General features: G+C 34.8%; 1 protein-coding gene across 1 annotated transcript; it reads right to left on the reverse strand.

Moving 5' to 3' along the window:
- Positions 1-950: 950 nt before the first annotated feature.
- On the reverse strand, positions 951-5,152 carry LOC145607376 (disease resistance protein RGA2-like). Its single transcript, XM_081663047.1, has 3 exons — positions 1,618-5,152; positions 1,441-1,507; positions 951-1,281 (listed from the first exon to the last, which is right to left on the reverse strand). Exon 1 carries the CDS (start codon positions 5,150-5,152, stop codon positions 1,634-1,636), a length of 3,519 nt encoding a protein of 1,172 aa, XP_081519173.1. The 3' UTR covers positions 951-1,281; positions 1,441-1,507; positions 1,618-1,633.
- Positions 5,153-12,641: the final 7,489 nt, after the last annotated feature.

Below are 12,641 nucleotides of genomic sequence, written 5' to 3' on the forward strand. Positions count from 1 at the left end.
CAATTTTGCTTGAGATCGATGGATAGAAAGCATGTATTCGCACATCTGTACATTGCCTTTAACCCATGATGATAAGTCTAGTATCGGAACAGTTTCCTTGATTAACCCCTGATGAGCTTGCGCACTGGGTAACTTGCTCTCTATCTGCTGCTCTTGATGAAGTTACTGAGTACTCTCACATCTCCGACGACCCATCAGTTTTGAACATGGAACTTCTACAATTATACGTGAATAATTAACTGTAAAACTTCTAATAATTCTAATATAATGACTCATGAACAGGCAACAATAAAACCGGAACCAGAACATGTTAGTGAATTTATTTCAGTCTATGCAACAAGTCTACAAAAGCGCGTGGAAAATTCAAACAAATTTGCAATTGTTTCAGTCTATGGCTCTATGCTGTTAGTGCTCATTCATAATTACAGCAAGATTCTAGCAAACTGACCCATTTTGCACAAATTAATTGTATGAAAAAGAAAGGGGATAAAAGGAGCCAAATAACAAATTCCAGGAAAGATAGAAACAAGTTCCAGGAAAATAACAAAATTTGTCTATTCTACCTCAATTATTAATATGGATCAGCAAGTAGACCCAGAAAATTGGAAATTTCAACCACAATTTTTGGTGCAATCAATTACATTGTAAGTAAATTTGTTGGAAACCAGCTAGCTGGAGATTGTTGCTGGAGATGGATAGTGATCATGCGCGCATGTACATGGCCTGTAACTTAGCAACTGAGTATTATTGAGCCTGGAAAAATGATCAAAGTATATGTTGGAAAGAAATTTCATTTATACTTTAAATTCATTTCTGTTATTCTGTTCATTTGAGGCACTTTAACTCGTACATCATATTTGTTTGTTACACCATCAGATGACTGATATGGTGCTCCTAAAACATATAACTTTATAATCTAGCACACAACTCACAAACAAGAGAAGTAATTAAGCAGTGGCTCAAATTTTATTACTACGTATTTGGTATCGAGCCATAACATTGAAGTGGGAATGAAAATGAGTAATCGACAGGAAATATGACAATTAAAAATCCAAGTAAATACAGAGAAGTTTGTATGCTTAAGATTACACACAATAGACATTCAAAGAAACATTACTAATAATATTTACATGCCGGTTACAAGGACAAGTCTAGCATCGAAGCAGGTTCCTTGATTAACCCCTGATGAGGTTGGGGACTGGGTAACTTGCTCTCTATCTGCTGCTCTTGACGAAGTTACTTACTGACATCTCCGATCCATCAGTTTTCACCATGGAACATCTACAATTACATGTTATGAGTAATAATTAAATGCAAACTTCTAATAATAATTCTAATGTAATGAATCAAGAACAGGCAACAATGTATCAATAATTGTTTAGGCCGTAATCAATCCTAAGTGAATGTAGGTGAATTATGAAAAAAACACAGAATGCTTACATAAGTGTAGGGAAAGACGCTCTGGAGTAGTGGACAGGATTAGTGAATTCAGGAAGAGCAACAAAATCTGCACATTCAGTAGTTATGACCTATGAGTTATTTTATAATCAATGGAGAGATTGTAAAAAAAAAAAAAAAGACATTTGGGAAGGAAATAAATCAATTACTACTACATACCCGAATATAAAAATTCTTAAAAATAAATGTTCTGGATGTGTTCAATGTAAGGCCTGTCCTTCCCCGGGGGATTTTGTTGGCATCTTCTCTTCAGGCTATTTGAACACCCGGAAAGTGTAAGATGAGTGAGAGATTGGAGTTTGGGCATCCAATTCGGCATTGATCTGAGTTGGTTGCAATATGAAACATCAAGAGATTGAAGGGCGGTCAGGAACTGCATCCAGTCGGGCAGACTCATTAGCTGTGGGAGATTATGCAATGTCAAAGTGGTGAGTTGTGGCATAAGCTTTATGTCGATGTCAGTACACTCCACACCCTCCTCGTTCTGTTCTTCTGATAGCCTCAGATCATTACAATCCTTTATTTCTAGCTCCTCCAAGGCCACGAGATGCTTCAATCCTCCAAGCACAACGCTACTCAGATTACAGCAATTGCGAATAATTAAGTGTCTCAGGGAAGATGAGCAGCCACGAAAAACATTTGTAGCTTCACCAAGGCTCCTTAGTTCCTTGTCATCCCGTATATCTAGGCTTTCAAGAGACCGAAAAGCCTCCTTGGGAACCGAACTTAGCCATGACACATTGGATATAGTCACCTTCTTAACTGCAGTCCAATTTTCAGGATGAGGTGACCACGACGAACAAGATGCATAGGGAATGACAGCCACTCCCAAGTTCATTTGCAGTCTGCTATTAAAATTAAATAATGTAAGGTCTTCAATCTTGAGACACGGCGAAAAGCTTGTCATCTCCGGACAGTTCCATATGACCAAAGATTTCAGGCCAGACGAAGATGGCAGTGATTGCAATTGTGCCTTACTGCTGCTGCTGTTGCTGCTATCATCATTGAAGAACTGATGATCATCTCCCACTCCTCTCCTCCATCCTTTCAACTTCGGCAGATTATCCATCTCAATTGTTTCAAGGGATGGTAGGTATGATAATCCCTCTGTGCTTGACAATTGATGAGGCGTGGGTGTGGAACTGGAATCGACCAATGGGCTATCTTCCCCTATCCACTCCAATTTAGCTAAGTTTACAAGTTTGAGAACTTTCAAACATAGCAAGTTTCTGAGGCATGGCAGGTACTCGAGCTCCCTACAATTTGTAAGGCAAAGCTCTTCAAGATATGGGAGAAGGGTTACCCAACCAGGCATTCTCAGACCATGGTAGTTCTTCACCTCTAAGAACTTCAAATTACGATGTGGATGTAGCTTTTCCATCAATACTTCTGCTTCCTCATAACCCGCTCTTTCATCAACCTCTTCTTCATGGATGAAATCAAACAAAATAGCAATGAGACGTTCCTTATTCCCCAGGCATAATCCATCCTGTTCACCGTCTTCCTTGACAGCATATTTTACATGTTCAGGCCACCTGATCTGGATGTTAAGACAACCTCTGAGGTTGTTAAGAGGCGTTAGCTCGTTCAACCCATCAAACCACTGACTCGAACTTGAATAACTTTGTTCACCACCTACTATGTAATCACTCAGACTGTGAAGGCATGTCAACTTACCCATGCTACTAGGCATGTAAGTCAACCTGGAGCAACCCCTGATGTCCAACAATCTGAGATCAACCAACCTGCTCAGATCAGTTGGCAACTCTTTCAGTGTGCAGCACCACCTTAACATAAAGGTTTGTAGATTATGAAGTTTTGTAATTGACTTGGGGAGAATCTCAATCTCTGTATTCCCTGAGATATTTAGATATCTTAACTGTACCAATTTGCTAACATTATCTGGCAATTTTTCAAAAATTAACCCACTCAGGTCCAATGCCTTCAGGCTCAGACAATTTTCTACCAACGAGTCCAGGTAAGGCATTTTCACCTTGCCAACTTGAAAACCATCCTCACAAAAATGAAGATATGAAAGAATATGGGTTTCACCCAAAGTGTATTCATCAAATTCACCCCAAACTGATAGATGGCGCACATCTTTATCTATTTTGGAACAACTGGCTTTCATTACACACATTTCCTTCCCTGCGACCTTTCGAGAATAATCAAGCATGATATCAGGGATCTTGCAAGACATGATTTGACCAAATTTATCTTTTTTCACGTCTTGGAAAAAAAATCTATTGAACAAACTTGAAAAATATTCCTCACATATATCTTCTATACTTTGACCTTCATATGATGGAAAAATATAGCGTTGTGCCATCCAAAGGCTTATCAGCTTCTCTTTCTCTATCTCGAAACCCTTAGGAAACAATGCACAATAACTAAAGCAACTATTTAATTGAGATTCAAGATTTTGAAAACTCAACTTAAATGTGGACATAATGTCAAATTCACTGCCGGGGAAGCAAGTGATGGCAGTTGTTACTCCTAGTGCTTGAAATAGTCTCCACCTTTGGATTGGGTGACCACACAATTGATGTGCAATATATCTTATAATGAGTGGAACTCCGGCACATTTGTCAATATTGTTTCGGCCAATCATGACTAGCTGGTCATCAAGGGGTTTTGATAACTGGTCTAGTGTAAAAGCCAGTCGTTCAAACAAGCGCCACGAATTATCCTTTGATAAGCCTTGTAGCTCATACACAGCACCACCTACCATTGTTGCAGTGCTTTTCAAGCGTGTAGTGACCAGTATCCAACTTCCCTTTTGACCTCCAACCAAGTATTTTACCAATTCATCCCACAGAATATGATTCTCAATCCACACATCATCTAAAACAAGCAAGTATCTCTGGCTTGCTAGTTGCTCTTGAAGTTGGCTTTGGACCTGATCCATAGTGGAATTCATGTGATTCTGGCCAGTGGCTGATTCTAAAATTTTTATAAGAATCTCACCAATATACCACAGATTCTGATTACTATGAATAGTATCAGAGACACAACAAGTCCACAACCTCAAAGGAAATGCATTTGCAATCCTTGGATGGTTAAACACAAGTTGAGCAAGAGCAGTTTTGCCCAACCCTCCCATTCCTACAATAGAAAGGAAGGACACCAGGTCACATTGAACGTTAGAAGAATCAAGCATCCCGACGATTTTCTCCACTTCATCTTCTCTTCCAATGATTATATCGGCTTCACCTATGTATGAAAAGGTCTCTCTCTGATGACCGAGAATAATCATACTCGTATTTGGAGCATAATCATCATAATCAACATAATCACCCAATATATTCCTGATTTTTTGAACTATGTGAGAGATACGGTAAGCAACCCAGCGAGGATTTGAACGAGAACAGTGGAGACGCAACTTTTTTAAAAAACTACCTCTACCTCTATTTTTCAAGAGTTGATTCCGATTGAGAATGTCCTCGAGCACCCTATTTGCTTCAAAGAGAGCATCCTTCAGTTCCAGCAATATAACAGGATCTGGGCTAGAGAAATCAGGCAAATAACCACTACCACTACCTCGGAGTAACAGAGCTCTCAGTTTGGGGACGGTGACTAAGAGTTCACCGATCTGGGATTTGCAGCCATGCATCCATAAAAACTCTTTGCTCTCAAGTGTTCTCAGCGTTTCATTCAGAGAATCAACAGCAGATACAGCTGTTCCAATCTCCATTTCTGGAAAATTGATTCAAACTTGGAGCACTGATACAGCTTTTTGTGTTTTCTGCTTCTCTTATCTCTCTCCTCTTTCACCTTTGTTTTAATATATTCCCTCTATATTTCTTCCGGAGTACATTTTTCTCGTAAAACTGTAAATGTATATCAAATTGCTGTTAATTAACAACAATTAACTGGTAGTCTGGGACGGCTTGTTTGGTAAATGACTTTTCATTGGTTTTTTGATTGGTTTTTGGCTTTTTCATTTGGTCAAACATCCGAGTAGCTTTTGGCTTTTGGGTACCTAAGTTACTAATAACATCCAACAACCAATTTTACCAAATACTCCCTCCGTCCCCTTTTGATAGTCTTTTATGGGCAAATTTTAGTCCCAAAATGTTCACCCCTTTGGTTTTTCCAACAACCATTAATATTAATTTTTTACCAAAATTCCCTCCAATTTGCAACAAAACTTGTGCAAATTTTGTTTTCCCATGTACTTTTATTACTTTTTCTCTCTACTTTTTTGCATACCCAATGTCAATTTACTTTTTCAATGTACTTTAACTATAATTATTTGTGTTTATTAATTCCCGTGAAAAATGCTCATAAGGGACTATCAAAAGGGGACGAAGGGAGTATGTTTTTAGACTAATAAAAAGTCAAACATCCAACAAAAAAATCAATACAAACAACCAATCAAACCACCCACCAGCCAATTGCCAAACAAAGGCCATACTCTTTCTCTTTCTCATAATATCTAACACACTCCAATAATAACTTCATGTTGCAATATTAACCCGGTGTATAACAACAAATCATATTGCATTTTAGGGTTGTAGTTTTCTTGGCCTCTTAATCTTGAAATCGGTAACATTGAAAATCTATGTTCGAGTCAAAGCTTGAAGCGGTGGAATATTAGGTATATGTATGCCAGATATGCAAAATAGTTATAATTTTGATTGTAAAAGTTATGTTATTTTCTCTAAATTTATAGTTTACAATTTTTTTTTCACAAACAAATCTTTATTGTTATACTTCCTCCGTTTTCTTTTACTTGCAACACTTCCCTAAAAAGAAAATGTCACAATACTTGCAACATACTATAAACGGAAAGTTACTTTAGGGAAAAACTATATTATATCCCTTATTTAAAGCACATGGCCCACTAAATTACACTCCTAACAACCACTCATCCTATTTTAAAGTTTATTATATCATCTAAACCCCATCTTTCTTAATTACCGCGTTAAAGGGTGTGTTGCATCTAAAAGAAAATGGAGGAAGTACATTGTTGTGGAATTAGGCCATATTATATTCACTCCACTTTATTTTTGCTGAACTTAAATTATTTTTACCAACCTGAAATTCATTTTACTGAGTTGAAGTTATTTTTGCTAAATTTATTTTTACTGATTCACTATTATAATTTTTCAAAGTTATTGAATACAACTTATGTTTAATGAACAGAAATTATATTTAGTGAACTGAAATTATTTTTACAGAACATTATCCTTTTTTTGTAAGGTGAAATGAACATGACCTAATTGCAACATTATATCCTCTCCTTAAGAATGTGCCTAAATTGAAAGTGTAATATAAAAGAAACAGAGAAAGTATCTTTTTTTTCCTTTATACTAATTTTGTATGTATAAATTCTTAAAATAAACCTTATTCACATTAAAATATATATTTATATTAATTTTAAAAAGTACTTATGTTAAAATAAAGGTTATTATGTAAAAAAAAAAAAAAGTCATTGTGTGTTAGTATATATTATAAAGATCATAAGATGATTATTTTCTTTAAAAAAATGAATGTGTTTTATACTTGTCAATATGAATAATACATGCTACTATGTTAAAATTAAGGTCACTATATTTAAAATAGCATCAGTTGACGTATATGTATTTCATGTTCATAATAATATTAAAGGTCACACGAGTTTATGTTAAAATTAGGGTACTATATATGTTCAATACAATGTTATTTGCGCGCTTATAGGTCTACAATAATATTATTGTGAATTAAGTTCACACAACTCAAACAATACACTACATACTTTAAAGTTAAATTATTGGTACACATTCTTAACCACGAGAGTACACGACAATAGTTGTTAAATTACGAAAAAAATAACGTTGTTGACTTGTAAAGTTGTTCCCCCTAGACCCCTAATAAAAAATCCAATGATAATAAAAAACTAAGTGTCAAGTTAGTTCATTTAACGAAATAGCTAAAGAATGACAACGGTATCAAACTCATGTTATAAAAGATTAAAAGTATTTTTTATATGCTCAAAGTTGAATGCATAAGACTCGTGAATATATTCTTATGCCTACAAAATTTAATGGTTGGATAGAAACTTAAAATTTATTTAAATTGATGTTTCATAAGCTTTATTATGATTTAGAATGAATAATATATAAGTCATTGACTAAAGTTAAGCTCAACTATGACACCCTTACACTCTTTAGTCTATAACATAAAATATATAGTTGATACGGGTACAAAACCAATTCTATTAGAAACTAAACTTCAAGATCAGAGCTTTTCAATGATATATTGAAGCCTAATTCCGACTTCGAAATCAAAAGTTATGGGTTTCGAAAAATCAGGTTTTTTTGCAGGAGTGGAATCGGTAGAATCGTAGAATCGGTACCGATTCTATGAGCAATTATATAGTATAACGAGTCCACCGACGATTTGCATTGTTTAGGTGGATTGGTCCGAGTCGCGATTTTAATAACATTGGTTTTGCCCTTTACCGTTGTCCTTAGCAATTGGTTAATAAATCATAGAGCTAGTCGTGTTTAAAATATTTCTTATTAAGGTTATTGCCCTTTGTAATTGTCTTTTGGAAAAATTAATAAAAATAATCCAAACTATTATCTACCTTCTCATTTTAATCCCAACTAAGCTTTAAATCATAATAATCCCAACTATTAGGAATTCTTCTCAAATTAGTCTCTCTTATCTACAACTTGTAATACCGGTTAAGTTTTTGTTTTTTTTTGATACAATTAACTTTTTATTTATTTAATTTAATTATTGTCACCATCATCACCTGGCCTAAACCTCAGCCATAACCACCAGCCCCTATCTCTCTCTTCCCTCAAACCACCATGGACCAACCACCTCCTCACAGCCACACCACACTACACCACCTAATCAGCCCACCTCCTTTCCCCTCCCAATTGCGGCGCCTGTACCACTCGCCCACCTCTACCCCCTGACCCACCTACATCCCAATTCGCTCCCCCGCCATCAACCGTATCTCCTCCTCCTTCGACGCCTTTCACTTCATGTCCTCCTTCTCCGATCCCATTCCTCTCTCCTTTTCTCGTTCTGCAGACATTGGTGAGGTTTTCGCAGGGGAAATTGTGGTTGATGGTGATTGTTGTTGGTGTTGACTGATGGTGATTTACCGCAGAGGGTGGCAGAAAGGGGGTTTCGGTGGATGGGCTTGGTTGGAAAGATACTAACTTTTCGTTTCTGGGGATGAATGTAAAGGTGGTGTTAGTGGATGGACTTTGTTGGGTAGGTGTGAGAGGGTGGTGGGGGGGGGGGGGTTTGCGTTTAAGAGTAGATGGTGGTGGTGGAGGTGGCGGTGGCCTGTGGGAGCTTGCGTTTAAGAGTAGATGGTGGTGGCGGCGGTGGGAGTTTGCGTTTAAGAGGAGACATTTTAGGATATAATTTTTTTTTATTTTTTATTTTTTTTTTTGTGAAATTTTAGGACATAATGTTAATTAACCAATAATAGGTTGACATGTTGCTCATATTACCTGATGAATAGGTTAATAAAAGTCTCATACTAATTTGAGAAGGGACTCCTATACTTGGGATTATTTTGATTTAAAACATAGTTGGGATTAAAATGAGAAGGAAGTTAATAATTTGGATTATTTTTGTTAATTTTTCCTTGTCTTTTTTAGCCAAAGAATATAAAATATCTCATACTCGTATTTTTATTGAAGGTGATAATCTAACACAATATTAGCTTTGTTCGTCGTGATCCTTTGCAAGAAGTATTAATAACAACATGTGGATGTTCAAGTTGCTGAATCATATAAAAAATAGATGGATTCTTTTTCGGTTTTCAAGTCCAGGCACGTTTTTCGTGAAGGAAATCTGATAATATAGTATATTATCCCTTTCGGCTATTCTGTTCTAAGTTCTAACCCATCAAAAATAGTACACCTGTACAAAACTATTCGAGAATTTGATCCACAACCAAAAAATTTTGGATAATTGGTTCGATTTTTCATTTCGGGTAACCGATCCGAAGATCCGAAAAGGCGGATATCGGATGCGGTTTCGGATATTGATTTAAAATTTTTTGAATATTCGATTTTCTAAATTAAATATATATATATATATATATATATATATATATATATATATATATATATATATATATATATATATATATATATATATATATATATATATATATATATATATATACACACACACACACACACATATATTTTAAATTGTTCATATAAAATTGATCAGGTATTATTAACTTATTATATATGATAATAATTTTATTGCAAAAAGACTACTAATTTGTTAAAATATGTGAAATTTAGAAAATAATCATAATCAATTATTAAATTTGGATAATGAATATCCAAAGCATTTGATCTGAAAATTTTGGATAACCGAATATTGAATATCTTCAATTTTCAGATCTGATTTGAATTTAAGTTTCTAATTGGATATCCGAACCAAAATCACATTTTAGTTCAAAAATTCGATCCGTAAACGCTTAACGGTATTATATTTTCATTTTTTTTATTACTACTAGACAGATTGAGACATGTCTTGTAAAAAGGCTTTTTAATTTTTATCATGTATCTTAATTTAATCTATAATATTATAGAGAGAGAAAAGGCTTCTTGGGTGTTAAATTTGTTTTTTTTTTTTTTTTCCAAAATGCCCTTCTTACTCCCTCCGTGTTTCTTTAAGTGTTACAGTTTGACCGGCACATAGTTTTAGGCAATTTAATTGACTTAGATAAAATAAGAGGTAAGTGGGGTAGTTGGAGTATTAAAAAATTATAAAAGAAAAATAGGGGGTTAATAGTGTAACGCCCCAACCTCTAATTTAGTTATTAAGAGAATCTTAGCAGCGAAATTAACCTAACATGGTCGGGACGTCACTGTCGTAAATCCCTCACGAGATTTACAAGGCAACAATCATACTTAATTAACAAACTTTATTTATAGAACAAATTAAAGTAATCTATTTATTACAAACATTATTCTTCATTTTATAATAGCAAATCCTATCCTAACACATACTTACTAAGTAGCTTAGTCTTACTATTCAAATTGAACAGCTTAAAACTACAACTACTATTATGTAATAACTGACAGTAAAATCCTCGCTACTACTCGTCTCCATCATCCCCAGCAGTATCTAAAACATAAAAACACAAAAACGGTGAGCCGAAGACTCAGTAACATACTACTCTAGTAGTGTAACATCATTTCAATTCATTTTAGTTAACAAAACAGGGAGAATGGAATATCTTAAAACTTTTTTTTAAAAAAATTATATAATGATACATATAACTCTCATATTAGCATGCTAGTCGCGCGCTGGCAAGTATGACATGGCGGAACGTCTTACGCGATGGGCCGGTGCCCATAACATAGAGCAGATGCTCGACATAGTTGAATTGGGCTAACGCCCCATGGGTACATGCATGACTGAGAAGTAACCTGTAAACATATACTGCCAGACGGACTAGATCTTTCACTGTTATTTATCATGTTACGTAACTTTTACATAGATCATTCATAGATTCATAACATACTTTCTTGAGATCCAAAGATCAATAAAACAACGTATATCCATAAAATCATTCGTATAAATCATAAGACTGAAATACATTAATATAAACACGTTCATCATCCCGCAAGTCATTAAATCCAGAGATATAAATAACTTTCAAAAGTGGCATCATGCTTTTATAAACACATTTCAAGGGAATTGCGGGTCCTGGCAATAGACGTTACCTCAATTTACAATCTGATAACCTTCCTGTAGGCTTTCAAATTATTGTTCTCACTGAGCTTCGAGGTCCGATTCTTCTTTTCAATAACAAAAGTTAAAATTACAGTATTAGTAGGGAAATTTATAGATATATAAATAATTTAATCATTTTAAAGCTTTTTTTTTTTAAGAAAAAGTTAGCAATATTATTTGAAAATACATAGCACTATAGGAGTATAAACAAGTGGTCAACAAAAATTCATCTTAAGAAATGATAAGGTTTAACTGTTTTTATATAATATGCTTATACAACTACTTAGAAAACTATAGGTCTACGTACGTTACTACTCTTATTCTTTTTAATAACAAGAAATGAATACTATCTTTATTTCATGAACATACTAGTACACAGTAGTAGTAAAAACAAAGCTATTATAGCTATGATAAGAAAAATAAGGTTTCCACCATAATACTATATACACTATCAATATCTAATCACCAAAATGTATATCTAATCATTTTCAAAGAAAGTGAGAATTTTAATCTAAATAAAAGATAAACTTATACTCAAAATTATACTGGGGAAGAGTAAAATACTCACTTTGACTTGCACAAATGGAGTAGTGGGTTTTTCTATAGAACAAGCTATAAATGGAGGAAAAAGAAGAAGGGCGGTGAACTGGGTCGTTGCGTGAGAGTAGCAACTTAGAGTAGGGGAAGGGTGCGGTGGAGGTGATTATGGTAGTGGTGGTGGCGTTGCTTTGGCACAGAGGCGGGGCTACAAATGCTAACACTGAAACACTACAAGAAAACACCTTAATTGCGACGGAAAAATTTCGTCGTAAACTATGTAAATTCCGTCGTAAAGTTGGTTTACGATGGACTTCCGTCGTAAATGGTTGTCGGAAAACCCTTTGTAGGAAAATGGCCATTTTACGACGGAATTTCCGTCGTAAACCAACTTTACGACGGAAATAATATCGTCAGACTTGGAATTGGCCTTTGAAGAAGTTCCGTCGCAAATTTGCGACGGAAAAAGTTCCCTCGCAAATTATATTTTGCGACGGAATTTTCCCTCGCAAAATATTACTTGCGACGGAATATTTCGTCGTAATTTACATATTTGCGACGGAATTTTCCTTCGCAAAATATAATTACGACGGACAATTCCGTCGCAATATATATTTGTACGATGGAAAATTCCGTCGTAAATTATATTTTGCGAGGGAAAATTCCGTCGCAAATTATATTTTGCGAGGGAAAATTCCGTCGCAAATTTTGCGACGAAATATTCCGTCACAAATTGTATTTCCAGCCCAAAACAAATTTTTGTAATTTTCTGCATTTTCAAACCTGAATTTTTTTAATGATAAATCGACAAAAAAAAAAAACTAAATATTGAGTCCTTAAATTGTTGTTTTTAAAAAATTAATTACCGACCTACAAAATTGGGGTTATGTACATATATATACAATAATTATGTCCTTGTACAAAAGATA

This window comes from Chenopodium album, chromosome 23 (genome assembly GCF_948465745.1).
Source record: "Chenopodium album chromosome 23, dcCheAlbu1.1, whole genome shotgun sequence".
NCBI classification, from domain to species: Eukaryota; Viridiplantae; Streptophyta; class Magnoliopsida; order Caryophyllales; family Amaranthaceae; genus Chenopodium; species Chenopodium album.

Excerpts from the sequence above, each read along its gene's own strand:
- LOC145607376 (XM_081663047.1), bottom strand. The coding sequence starts at position 5,152 with ATGGAGATTGGAACAGCTGTATCTGCTGTTGATTCTCTGAATGAAACG.